This window comes from Carassius carassius, chromosome 44 (genome assembly GCF_963082965.1).
Source record: "Carassius carassius chromosome 44, fCarCar2.1, whole genome shotgun sequence".
In the NCBI taxonomy this organism is placed as follows: domain Eukaryota; kingdom Metazoa; phylum Chordata; class Actinopteri; order Cypriniformes; family Cyprinidae; genus Carassius; species Carassius carassius.
Window position 1 is genome coordinate 8,544,108 of NC_081798.1, and position 14,586 is coordinate 8,558,693.

Genomic DNA, 14,586 nt, shown 5'->3' on the forward strand with positions numbered 1-14,586 from the left:
AGTGGGCAGCCATTTATGCTGCGGCGCCCAGGGAGCAGTTGGGGGTTCGATGCCTTGCTCAAGGGCATCTAAGTCATGGTATTGAAGGTGGAGAGAGAACTGTACATGCACTCCCACCACCCACAATTCCTGCCGGCCCGGGACTCAAACTCACAACCTTTCGATTAGGAGTCTGACTCTCTAACCATTAGGCCACGACTTCCCAATGCAATATATGCAAGTTAGAGTGTGGTAAGTGATTTGAAAACTAAGGCCTAAAAAAAAAAAAAGTTTGGTTCCGGTTGGTTGTCAGTTAAGGTCATTGGTCGGTAGGGATTTATTATTTTTTTTTATTTATTTTTTTTTTCTCCAGTGGCAGTTTTACACACACACACGCGCGCTGATTTTAAATGTGTGTACCGGTACTTTTACGACAGTGATTCTGTATTCCCGTTTAAAGTCTGTTTACACACAAAAAGCCTTCGCGGGAGTTTGACAGGCGATCTCATAGTAGATTAACATGGAGGATTTGAACTTGAAAAACGGAGTGTACAGACATCTTTTTGTAGTCAAACAACATTCTTTGTTATGTTCATTTATGTGGTTTATTTGATTTTGATGCTATAAATTAACTAGAAGCAAGAGACGATCAGTTAGTTTTAACTGATGATCTAACTTACAGCGATCTGTTCGACACATTCAAGAGCCACAAAACGGTATTTATTGTTTACATTTCTTTAAAAAATGACCACATTTGAAAGGTGAAATAACCAAATGAGACTTTGTTTCATATTAAAAGTAAGCTGGTAATGTTAATGTCCTGTCTGTCAGCATGTTGTCAGTGCCCTCTCTGTTCCGCGATATATTGTTGACTCCCCCCTCCCCCCGTGTTTCTCTTAATGTTACGATTTCCAAACCTTAAGTTATAGCTCACTTTAGGAATTGACAGTTAAAGGGTTTTGATGCAATACTTAATGGTTTTTAACGGATTACTTAAGTGTAAAACAGCATTTAAAGGAAACTGTAATTTAATTAACGATGTGTGAAAGACCGTTCTTCCCCAGTCTCATAAAATAAATTTGGGTCGCACATAAATTGACAGGGTCGGTCGGAAACCGGAACCAAACAAATTTTTTTTTTAGGCCTAATGTTCCTTTGGTGATGACATCTACAACCCGAATTCCGGAAAAGTTGGGACGTTTTTTAAATTTTAATAAAATGAAAACTAAAAGACTTTCAAATCACATGAGCCAATATTTTATTCACAATAGAACATAGATAACATAGCAAATGTTTAAACTGAGAAAATTTACAATTTTATGCACAAAATGAGCTCATTTCAATTTTTATTTCTGCTACAGGTCTCAAAATAGTTGGGATGGGGCATGTTTACCATGGTGTAGCATCTCCTTTTCTTTTCAAAACAGTTTGAAGACGTCTGGGCATTGAGGCTATGAGTTGCTGGAGTTTTGCTGTTGGAATTTGGTCCCATTCTTGCCTTATATAGATTTCCAGCTGCTGAAGAGTTTGTGGTCGTCTTTGACATATTTTTCGTTTAATGATGCGCCAAATGTTCTCTATAGGTGAAAGATCTGGACTGCAGGCAGGCCAGGTTAGCACCCGGACTCTTCTACGACGAAGCCATGCTGTTGTTATAGCTGCAGTATGTGGTTTTGCATTGTCCTGCTGAAATAAACAAGGCCTTCCCTGAAATAGACGTTGTTTGGAGGGAAGCATATGTTGCTCTAAAACTTTTATATACCTTTCAGCATTCACAGAGCCTTCCAAAACATGCAAGCTACCCATACCGTATGCACTTATGCACCCCCATACCATCAGAGATGCTGGCTTTTAAACTGAACGCTGATAACATGCTGGAAGGTCTCCCTCCTCTTTAGCCCGGAGGACACGGCGTCCGTGATTTCCAACAAGAATGTCAAATTTGGACTCGTCTGACCATAAAACACTATTCCACTTTGAAATAGTCCATTTTAAATGGGCCTTGGCCAACAGGACACGACGGCGCTTCTGGACCATGTTCACATATGGCTTCCTTTTTGCATGATAGAGCTTTAGTTGGCATCTGCTGATGGCACGGCGGATTGTGTTTACCGGATTGTGTATTCCTGGGCCCATTTAGTAATGTCATTGACACAATCATGCCGATGAGTGATGCAGTGTCGTCTGAGAGCCCGAAGACCACGGGCATCCAATAAAGGTCTCCGGCCTTGTCCCTTACGCACAGAGATTTCTCCAGTTTCTCTGAATCTTTTGATGATGTTATGCACTGTAGATGATGAGATTTGCAAAGCCTTTGCAATTTGACGTTGAGGAACATTGTTTTTAAAGTTTTCCACAATTTTTTTACGCAGTCTTTCACAGATTGGAGAGCCTCTGCCCATCTTTACTTCTGAGAGACTCTGCTTCTCTAAGACAAAGCTTTTATAGCTAATCATGTTACAGACCTGATACCAATTAACTTAATTAATCACTAGATGTGTTCCCAGCTGAATCTTTTCAAAACTGCTTGTTTTTTTAGCCATTTGTTGCCCCCGTGCCAACTTTTTTGAGACCTGTAGCAGGCATTAAATTTTAAATGAGCTAATTAAGTGGATAAAAGTGTAAAATTTCTCAGTTTAAACATTTGCTACGTTATCTATGTTCTATTGTGAATAAAATATTGGCTCATGTGATTTGAAATTCCTTTAGTTTTCATTTTATTAAAATTTAAAAAACGTCCAACTTTTCCGGAATTCGGGTTGTACATCAAACTAAGCAAATTCTGGAGACAAGTGCTAATTAAGTTTCCATTCCCAAAATATGAAATTAACACATATAGATGTATTTGTAGTTTGAACAAACTTTTCCATTAATTTAATTGCAATTCTGGGGGCAGTGTTAAGTAATTAACATGCTCCCGGTGTATAGCACAAATCAAATGTTGACCAAACAAGAACTCAATCAACTATCAGAGAGGGTCTTATGGGATCTGCATGAAATATGACAGAGCTGAAGATGCTTCTTTGAGGAAACCTGTAACGAAAAATTGCTTAAAGTTGAGCAAAAACGTCTAGTTGGTGGGCTGGTTTCAGGTTAACCTTACCCTGAACAGACAAGTTTCTCAGTGGACATTAAGAAAAGATTAAAGATTCCATCTTAAAGGAATCATGAAGGTCATTGTCAATTTTTGGAATGTGCCATTTTATGACATAACAGAGTGGCTAAACACTGCCTCTGCAGAAGAAGATTAACACCTGTTTCTACATCACTGCCTGTTTAGCCCCGAACACCAATTCGCACATGTAATAGGTAAATGACGAAAGTGGCAAACACAGATCTAATGATAAACTTTATTTGATGCACTTTATTTTTAATGAAGTGCCAGACCACATCAGTAATAACTTAGTCATTTGTTCACTTCATTTTACTGCAGATTAATTTACAAACAAGGCACAATTCGATGCAGGGTTTTCAGAAAGAACTGAGACTAAAAGACGGTGCAGTGCTAATTGGATACAATGTTGCACCACATAAGAATGAGTAACTGTTTTCATTATGTGCTCACTATTGCTTTGTCTGTTATTACAGATCGTTTAATATGTAGCGAGTATTTCTGCATTTTTAACCTTAATCACAACAGCATCCATCTATGAACGATGTAGGTTGTCAAACATGCTCAACTGTCAGCCAATAATAGCAGAGGGTGTTTACGTCCGAGTCTACAATCCACCATTTAAATTGATAAATTTATGATTTCATGCAGATTTGAGATCAGTACTGTCATGCCATTACACAGTATGGACTTAGAACTCAACGAGAAAAGCTGGAAAAGGTCAAACAGCTCCACCGGCAAGTGACATCGCAGCCTAGATCACTTGCAAGCCAATCAGATTGGTCTTGGGCCATACAGCAGAAGTCCTATTTGTGCATCTGTTCCTGTGTCAGGTCAGAGAAGAACTAGGCCAAGCTACAGTACAACAAAGACAACAGATGCTACTCCTAGATAACCCACTATAGTAAGACTGCAGTGGAACATGAGAGATGATGACACACCTGAACACAAACACGCATTACTTTTAGTTTTATACTGGGTAAGGACATGCATGTCCACATTTCACACGAGATATGTTGATAAGACTGCAATAATGTGTCACGCACCTTATGGGTGATGGCATTTAGACAAGTACAATACATTGAAACGATATGTTCCTGACACTCCTGAAGACTCAAGCAGCATTTCAAATCACTTGTATTTTTCAAAAATGTTTCCACTGACAAACCCCTATTGAAGGCTGAGACATAGTCGCTTGCACACCCTCACACCAGCTGGAGAGGAGCATTCCCAAAACATTCCTGAGCATAATACCATCTCCAATAAGGAGAAAACACCTTTTTTCTCACATAGAGTATGTCTTCTTGGGTAAGGGCTTTGCTGCAATCTAACAACAAATAGGATGACTTGTGCTCACACTAGACCATTTAGACATGTCTAAAGTCTTGCTGACCACTGAGCTTCAGGGAATGCTGGTCTTTCCACCCTTACAAACACTGTCAGCACACGTTTACTTAGGTATAAGAGAACTGGCCACCTGTGTAGTTGTTAACCACATCAACTCTGGGGACCCACCGGTGGGTCCAATATTGCATATGCCTAATTCTCAAAAAATCAAAATAACAGCTGAAGTGGTTAAGGGATCTATTCCTCTCCTGGCATGATAGGACAGCACAGGGGTGTTCAATCCTTTTCCTACAGGCCCACTATCTTGCATTGTTTAGCTCCAATCCTAATCAAACACAACTGAGTCAGCAAATCAAGGTCTTAGGGATTACTAGAATATTCTAGGCAAGTGTGTTTTGGGCAGATTGAAGCTAAACTCTGCAAGATATTGACCCTCTAGGAACAGAATTGTACAGCATTCTGAACCTCTCCAGTTGTTGAACTTTGATTTCTGGGGTTCTTCAAGTCAGAGATAAAATGTCCTGCATGGCACACAGACTGTTTAGAAACACAGAGGCTTTGTACTAGGGTTTATTTCTGCACCACTAGCATTACTATTCTAAACTGAAAGTTGTTCCTCTTTCCTTACAGAACTTTCACGCTTTTAACTTTACTGTGTTTAAGTGAGAAAAAATATGTCTAGTCAAAACACCCCGGCCTGCCCTGTGTTTCCCAAGAGTAATCAGGACTTGGAGGTTCTTGTTCACGTCTGCAAACTCTCCCCATCTGGGAACAATGATGAAAATTTCAATTTCCGCTAAACATAGAGGTGAGTCATTATTGTTAATGTTTTAGAAGAAGGTGAAGGGTTAGGGATAGGCTGGGGCTCTTAAACCTGATAACCTTCTTAGCATCAAAAAATATAAACTTATTGTGAGTGTGCAACTTCTTCCACCAGGATCAAGAAGACACAACTTAAAGGGTTAGATCACCCGAGAATGAAAATTTGTCCATCTTCCACTAACCCTCAAAGCATCCTAGGTGTATGTGACTTTCCGCTTTCAGAATAATCCAGACAAAGTTATATTAAAAAAATTGTCCACGCCTTTCAATGGGTTAAGCGGGTGTTTGTTGTCAACTGTTCAGAAGACATGAAATAAAGTGCATGCATCTGTAATAAAACGGCTCCAGGGGGTGAATAAAGGCCCCCTGTAGCAAATCCATGTGTTTTTGTAAGATAAATATCCAGATTTCAAATGTAATAAACATTTTTTGTCTCACTTCTGCTGACCGATGGGAGTGTGTGGTTAGTGATGATCGCGGAGAGAGAACAAAAAAAATAAAAATAATTTTCTACAAAAAAGTAGAAGTTGGATGGATTTTAATTCTCCAAAAATGACCTCATACGTCGTTCCATCTGAACTGCTTCAATTACAACTAGTAACGCAAGTTTGATTAAAGTGATTATTGTGTTTTTAATATGGATATTTTTCTTTCAAAATGCATCAATTTGCTACAGAAGGCCTTTGTTCACCCCCTGTGTGAGACACTTTTTTAATGGATGAGCTTTTTATTAAACTATATTACTATATTATTTTTATGAAACTTTATTAAAGGACCGATGCAGTGCTACACCTACTGATTGGCATTAAAACAGCTTGAAAGATCAAAGACAAAAATTTTTTTTAACTTGGCTGAAAGAAAAAAGTCGTATACACCTAGGAGGACTTCAGGGTGAGTAATTTATGGCTTAATTTTCATTTTTGGATGAACTAACCCTTTAAGCTGGTACTTGTGTTTTGAAGCATGTTAGCAGGTACAGGCATGTTATTAGTTAGTTTTGGCTGGTCAACCAGCCACCAAGACACCTTAAGGCTGATGAGCAATTTTGGGTATGAAAAAAATGGGCTCACCTGGTTGTCCAGTAAACCTCAGCATTAACCAAAGTTGCCCTGCATCACTGCTCATCAGCCTAAGGTGGCATGATGAGCCTGTCTGTGCTTGGTCCAAGATGGTCTACCAGCTAATGACCATGTGGACCAGCTAATGACCAATTTACACAAATTACCCCATTTTAAAACATAGCAACAAGCTTAAAATGGATTTTCCAGCAGGCACTACTGAAGGGAGTGTCCATGCAACAAAAATAATCTAAGGTGATCACAGTAAAAGAAAAGCTATTTGAAGAAAGATAAAGGATAAAATGCTTCAGCTAACATACAAAAACACAAAACACTGAGCAAATAAACTATACTGGTATGGGACACATTAAGAATCCAAATGGTTATCCTATAACATCAAATGAGACCAATGCTAAGTTTATGCATGAATGAAAGGTAAAGGAAGTCTTTGTAGTAAAGCTCAAACTTTACATGAGCTTTGAAGTAAATACCATGTACCCTCATGCTTTAAAATCATTAGATATTTGTTGTGGTCCTGTATTCCAGGCTTCTGGATCCTGCAGAAGCCCCACAACCCCATTTTTTACCTATCCACACACATACACATACACAAACACCTAGTCTCCCTCTTGTTTCCAAACCAGACATTGTCCAAACAGCCTAGCACAAAGTACAACCTCTGCACCACTGGCATTAAATAGAAAACAAAACCAAAACTTTAGATGACCTACCTCACTACGCTCTTCTCCGGCGTGTCCACTTTCATTCTTCTATTGCGTCCCTAATTGGTATATTGTTCTCTACTCTTTGTTTTTATCCTCTCCAACTTTTTCTCAACTCTCACTTTGTCCTTCTCCAGACAATACCTCGCTTTTTGTGTTGGCTGTTGAACCAGAGCCAGGGTCCAGAGGCCAGAATGAGTGGAATTTAAACAAGAAAAGCAGAAACAATCGCTTCTTTGCGGGTAATATCTTTTCTTTTTCCTGCAGCTGAACTTGTGCTCACATATGGATTACATTCCCAGGGAGGTAGCCAGATGGATTTAAGCAGTGGCTTCGTCTCTCTCCTTCGCTCTCCTCTACAAATCCCCCCACAGAACAGCCCCTGCATGCTCCCTCATTTCTTGCCAGTCTGTTTCTACTCTAATCATTAACTCTGATTGGAGCGGCGGTCAGTCCTTTAACCCTTTTGGTGGCCTCCTGACACGTATTCCTCATGGGTTAACAAAACAAAGTTCTGTCTCCTGGATTGCTTTGTACTATCAACCCGATGGTGGAAGTGAACACGAGGGCCACTGATTCAGTGCTAATGGGTTGCAGAATGTTATATAACATGGTGAAGTAGAGCAATCCATCTAAGGCTTGGATGGACTATGCTGTGCTAGGGCTTCCCAGCAATCCATTGTCACAGGTTTGCAGGAGTGTAATCATGTGCTGTCAAAACTCTTCATGCTCAGACTCTCCCCTAAAGGCTGCAGAGGACAGGTGATAAGACACAGTAACGGTTGCAGGTTTTGACATTACATTTGAGATATAAAGGGGTGGATATCATCACTTTAGAAGTATTTGAGCTTCAAAACCTGGGACGTATGTACTTAAAGGTTCAGAAACAGTGCAGTCGTTATGAAAAAAAAAATCCATTATTTTGATCAAATCTGCTTTCAGGTAAATATTGCCATTATTGCAATTAATGTCACGTTAAACAATAGTAGATGCAATGCTAGTTACCTGGTGAAGCTTTTCAGCTATGCCTTCACTATTATCACCTCATTTGCCCAGCCCTGTTTAAAGGGACCGTAAAAAATAGTTCTGTGGAACACAAAAAGAACAATTCAATTTTTTGCAGAATGTTCTTTTTGTACAATAAATGCGAACTGTGACCAGGAGCTGTCTAGTACCTGAAATGACAAAAAAAAGGCATAAAAGAAGTCCAAATGATGTACACTATATTTCAAAATTGCATTCAGCATTAATTTAGCCCTTGTTTGCTTGTCTGTTTCTGATTTGAATAATTCCTTTAGTGAACCAGGCACTAACACAACACTGACAAAACATGCAAATAAATTCTTAGCCATTCTTGGTTATTTTCCCTTAATTTTAATTTGCTTAATGACAGCTTTTAGCCTCTATAATTGCATTATCTTTTTCAATTAGATTTTTGTAGTGTCAGTGATAATGAAAAAAAAAAGATTTGTTGAATGACACCCCTAGGGATTATTATTGATGTTAGGCCACACACCTAATAATTATTGTAATTTGTTGTATTAAAATTTTTCTGGCCTTCAGTGTTCAGTTATAATCATAAAGTAGTTATTTAATTCATTTGTAATTATTGGATCAAAATGGGCTGACTTACACTTAACAGGATGTAATGTTTCTAAGGATTGCTCCATAACTACAAGCCGATACTAGCTACAGTTTATAAGATTATGAGTTTTGGCAACAAGTATTCTGGCCTTTCAAGAATTCCAAGGTCAAAGCATAGTTTATTTACAACTTTGCAGATTGCTAATTGATGGATAATTAATGGACATTAATGGACGTAATCTGTCGGTTTATCAGCTGTGTACAAGACACCGAGAACCAGCTCTACATGGTTTCATTATTATTTACTTTCATTATATGGAAAAGAGAATCATGAACATTTTGCCTAATATGTAATGACAAAAATCATCATGACAAATCATCAAACATAATGAGGATGAGTAAATGATGACAAAAGTGTTTTTTTTTTTTGTGGCTGAACTGTAACTTTGCGTTCATCTCTGATTCCTAGAAGTGGTTGCAATTTTCACATATAAGGCATGTATCCCAGCTCTTCAAACTTCTAATGAAGACCTCATAACTCATCCTTGCGTCTGATACATTGCGGCATACATGTCATCTTAGTGCTTGCAATGTAGCCACTTGTTTTCTAAAATGCTCAAGCTGATATACAGACAATGCTGTCACAGTGTCCATGCCGTATCTTTGCACATTCCTCAATGACCCTACGTCCACCTTATCAGACACTCTGGCTGCCTTCTCGCAAACATTTTAGGTTCAAGACAAGGGAGGCAGGCAAAACAGGCCAGAACATTCCAAAGCCCAGCTGGCTCTCAACAGGATCAGTATAAATGTGGAATTTTGCTTTTAATGGAGTCTTGTCTTGAAAAACTGCCCCATCCATCTTGTGTGAGATGTAAAAGCATAGGATGCCACAACAACAACAAAAATGTATACATTGCAAAAAAAAAAAAAATTTCTTTTTTTTTTTTTTGGAATGATGTGCAAAAACGAACCATTCTCTTGATTTACCTTCATGCCCATGGGGTTTCACAGGTTCTCAGTAAGATATCATGCATTTATTCAAACCCCTTTGAAATCTCACTAAGATATCAAGTGGTGACATTAGGTAAGGTCATTTCCATTTCCTATTTCATTACCACCTCATTCACACAGCATTACACCAAGACTAGTAGTAGACAAATGGCCTCATGGGTAAAGTTCTGGCACAAACGTATTTTCATACATACTGGAGAGAATCATAGGTGCATGTGCCATAAAAATGGCTCTACTTTCAGGTACAACAGCATGTTAAATAAATCTTCTGAAATGTATTCTTTATAATGTAACAGAAATCAAATATTGCAACCAAATAGCAACAAAGGATACACAAATGGAACCAGAGTGATATACACATCATCCAGATGATCCAGACTAGTCTTTTTAATATTGGGGGGGATGGGCTGATACAATTTCATGCATTCTGAGTTATTTACAATGCTAAATAGTTGGATTCTCATGCTAAACATGGCCAAAGTGGATGCAGTTTGTTGTTCCTGGGCTGCAACGGAGTTTCGTAAGTGTTCCCTTTATTTTGGTGATGGATGTTTCATGATCAAGGCCCAATTTTACGCTGGATTTTTACATCATTTGATATTGATAATGGAGTGGTCTCAGGTAGAGCCTTTTCTCAAACCCTTTTCTCCTTTTCTCCTGCTGAATTTCTGACCAAGGCTGCCCGCTCACGCAATGGTTGTGTCCACTCCCTCGTGCTCCTGCAGGCTTTCTCTCAGAACTTGTGAAAAATGTACACAAATACTCAGACTAAATATTCGTTCAAATTAACATCCACAATAGCAGGCTTTAAACATGACTGTGTTTAAATAAAATGAAGTAATGCTAAACCAAAGCACTGCATGTGACAAAAACATTGGTTATTTTTTTTATTAGCGTTATAGTACATTAACCTTTCAAACAAAACCACAACTAGCGGCTCCTCCAGTGTACTGCATGATACACACGCACAAAACGATTAACAAACAGTTTAACTGTTAACAAAAAGGTTTAAGTAAATAAGCCAAAGCACAATATACAATAACTTTAACTTATTAAATAAATAAACACATAGAAGTAGAAAACAGGTATGTCGCCTAAGGGCAGAGGTGCCAGATTTACGTCCGTTGTAAATGAACACTTTTTCATATTTATCGCAAATTACGAAGTTTAACTCTTTCTCATTTTTTTCACTGACTATTGAGAATTGTTTCCAGGTGTCTGACTTGCCTGGCATTGCTTTTGACAGGTAAATAGGCACTATAATTTTCTCCTCAACTTAATGTGTTGACTCTATTTCTATTACACGCCAAATTTCACCGTTCCCTAAAACTGCATCAAATTTCTGTGTTTTATTGGTAACCGGCGTGCAAGTGCTCTTGACTCTCTAGCTCCACCCATGCCAAGCCTGACTTTTGGAGAGAATCGTTAAGCTGTATCTTTCTTTTATAAATATGATAAAACTAAAGACTCTTTGGAGATGAATGATGCCAGGTACTCAAGATTAACATGAGATTGAGCAAAACCGTGCATGTTATGTCCCCTTTAATGAAAACAGAATAGGCTGTTAAGATACAAAATGACAACAGAGTACAATATAATTATCATAAAAATTATACTTATAACTTGACCCTGTATTCTAATTCTTCTGAAGACAACATACCAAGTTTAAGAGTTCAATGCAACATACTTTTCGTAAACAAATCATTGTTTTGAATTGGATATTTGCAATGAGTTGTTCCCGTTCACAAAACCAGTCTGAATGATTTGTTCAGGAATCAAAATGATCCAGTTCTTTGATTTTAAAATATAATCTTACAGCTGAAGAGGAATGGTCTTTATTACAAAAAAAACGGTGACACAAAGCCTTAGAACACTCGGAATATAGTGCACAGGTATAGTGCAGACATTTATGTTGATTTTATGGACATTTTTAAGAGCTTGAAAGCATCACTTGCCATTTCTTGTATGTTCCACAGAAAAATTGGAGGAATACAAGTTTGGGACATGAAAATGATTAAATAACAGAGTTTTAATTTTTAGATTAAATGTAATTTCATTTGAAAATCCAAACAGACTGGCTTTAAAGCATGCGCTCAGTCACCAGCCCTGCAAAGCTTTTAGACAGGTGGCTTATTTATGCTTCCCTGGTCACCATGGAGTTAGTGCCAGCTCTCTAGTCTTGCACAAACACACATTTATACTGGAAAAGGACGGTGTGTGTGTAGATAATGGGTGCGAGGGAAACCAACAGAGGGACAGAGCAACAGTGTGAGGACACTCTGTTTGCTCTGATTACATAAGCATAACCACATGCAAATATCCACACACACAGTCAATGTACAATCAGTTCATAAGGAAGAAAAGTAGCTAGACAGGATCAAATAGAAAAGAACCTGACATGGATCTAGCATACAAATGAAACCCTGAAGAACGTTTTATCTACAGTACAACCAGAGGCAAATATTTGAGTACAGCAGGGGGAGTTTTCTCAGAAATGATGTGATCTGGTAGTCCAGTCCATTTATGTCTGCCATGTCTCAAAATGAGGAGTCTAGAGTGCTTCCACCTTCGGCACTAGCCAAGGTCAGGCTTTAACCTGACTCTTTTGACTTTATCAACAGCGAGTCAACACAGATGGCCAGTCACAGACACACAAACAATCACACACATACTCGAACGTCAAGTCCTTTCAACACAGGAGATAATCCGAGGCACACGCATGCTCGGGCCTGGCCCGCTGGGGAATGTTATTTATCGCTATTTGTCCGACCACACAGCAGCTTGATTCATTGCCTAGGGTCTAACGTCTTGTAAGACCCACAAATCTCCCCTTCTTGGGCCAATTAAAACATTCCAGCACCACAATCCTTTGTTTTCATTCAAGACATTAACTTGCAATTTACCACTAATCTGTAAACCGACACAACCACAAGCATCCCAAACCGTAGGGTACAAAACTTAAAAAACTTTTTCTCAGTCACTGGTGTTGAAAACAAGAACAGTTTAACACTATTTGTCATAAGTTTGTTTCTCATTAGCCATCAGAGAATTTATTGGACAGACTTTGATATGATGGAGGGATTCCATAAACAACAGGAGGAATTTAGGTTATTTGTATGCCACTTACAGTCTGGGCAAAGTGCACTAAAGCCTTTATCTTATCAACAGTGGCACTAATTTTGGAATCCGAGGCGTGAACTTGCAATAAAATGCTGATAACCAGCTAGAGACTAAAGGAGCATGAGAGAACAGAATGTTACTGACCAACTCTAAAATACTATATTGGTTATCTTCAGCTCCTCTCGTTTCAAATTTGCCGTAGTTTGGACACACTTTTCTCAAAATATTATCCTGAAAATGTATTTCTTTAAAGGAGCCATCTGTCATGTCTGGCAAAAAAAATCAAGTCATACTCCACATTCCATACCAGATGGGGGCAGTATGCCTCAATAAAGTGAATTGGTCTACTCTAGAGTAACAAACGAGAAACGGCATAGTCTCTATGCTCCGCCCCTACCTTCACAACAATCCTATAGCATAGCCGAAGCCTATAAGACAGCGGTTCTCAATTGCAGTCCTCGCGCCCCACTGCTCTGCACATTTTGAAAGTTTCTCTTAGCGCTTCAGACATTTGTTCTATTAGAATATAAGTGCCCTGCGAAGTGGACATCACAGGATATTCAGCCATGATTCCAGTTCGAAGCGAACGTAGCTATATGTTCCAATCAAAGTGCATTGAAGTGTGCAAGACGTTAATTTAAATTTTATCGATCCATGTTTAAAGATGCTGCACAGCACAAATCAGTGAATGAATGTTTCGATGTGAGGTAAACTTCAACAGATTTCCCCTGCTCAGGGAGTAGGGAGCAATGAACAATTGGAACACAGTTCATGCAACGAGTTCATTTCTAACCAGCTGATTATCTGAATCAGGTGTGTTAACAAAGAGAAATGTGCAAAATATGCAGAGCAGTGGGGCGCGAGGACTGGAATTGAGAACCGCTGCTATAAGAGGACGTTTTGCCTCCAGAGGAACGTTGGGTGATGTCAAGTGATTTTGAAACATGACATCTTCAAGCTACTCCCCTTCACCTTTACCAGTGAATATGTTCCTATTCGTTTTGTTCATATTACATTTTGAGTTGTATATACACATTATTTGAATTAAATTAATTTGACAGACAGCATTCTGTCAACATCATTGGTCAACATCAGACAGCTGACCAACCAACCAACGTAACCAGAGCTGCCAACTCTCAAGCATTCACCGTGAGACAGATGCAATTGACTCTTTTCACACGCTTTCATGCAACACATCAATTTTCTCACGTACAGAAAAACCACGAAGCAAAGAGGACACAGACTAGACAGAGCAGGTTAGTTATGATATAAAAAATGGGTAAGTTATAGCTAGCTAATTATAAAAAGCAGCTACGGTTAGCCATCGCTAACATTAGCACGTTTATCAAACAGCCTTCGATACATTTCTATGTTATAACTTCCCGAAAAAAAATACACAAACATATAAAACAAACTTCTAGCGAAATACTAACAGCATCTAACTTACCAATCCAAAAGAAATGTGGCAAGTTCGGTGTCGAACCTCATTTCTTTCAGGTCCATCAGTTGTCTCCAGCGATTGAAAGCAGTGCCGATGTTTACTCTGGTTCGGCTCCTTTTCTTATCGGATTTGATTTGTGATTCCGAGCGCGGTTGTTTCCCTGTAGCGGGTGGTGGTCTCTTGCCAAGGGCTTCAGTCATCCTTCCGCTCTCTTCCCTGAACTGAAATGAGGTAGTGGGCTGTACTTTCCACACGATTGACATCAGGTTAGATTACGCCCACAAGCCGTGCGAGTTATTCGTGTATTGCAGGTTGGCTGGTGGTTATGTTGCCCGCATACCGCCTCCCATGGCCGAAACTGGTATTACGACACCTGTCGAGCCGGGG

The 14,586-nt window shown here is 39.0% G+C and overlaps 1 protein-coding gene across 6 annotated transcripts in view; it reads right to left on the reverse strand.

Annotated features, from left to right (window-relative positions):
* LOC132126530 (pleckstrin homology domain-containing family A member 6-like) overlaps window positions 1-14,586 on the reverse strand; it is a 97,444-nt gene that overhangs the window by 57,934 nt on the left and 24,924 nt on the right. For 2 of the 6 annotated variants that reach the window (XM_059537811.1, XM_059537814.1), the window contains exon 1: window positions 7,050-7,395. The exons of 1 other annotated variant lie outside the window; for it this stretch is intronic. In XM_059537811.1, coding sequence (XP_059393794.1) covers window positions 7,050-7,084 — 35 coding nt within the window. In that variant the 5' untranslated portion in view covers window positions 7,085-7,395. Of the gene's footprint in view, window positions 1-7,049; window positions 7,399-14,586 lie in introns of those variants that run through there. 3 more of the 6 variants (XM_059537809.1, XM_059537807.1, XM_059537810.1) reach the window with 3 other exon arrangements.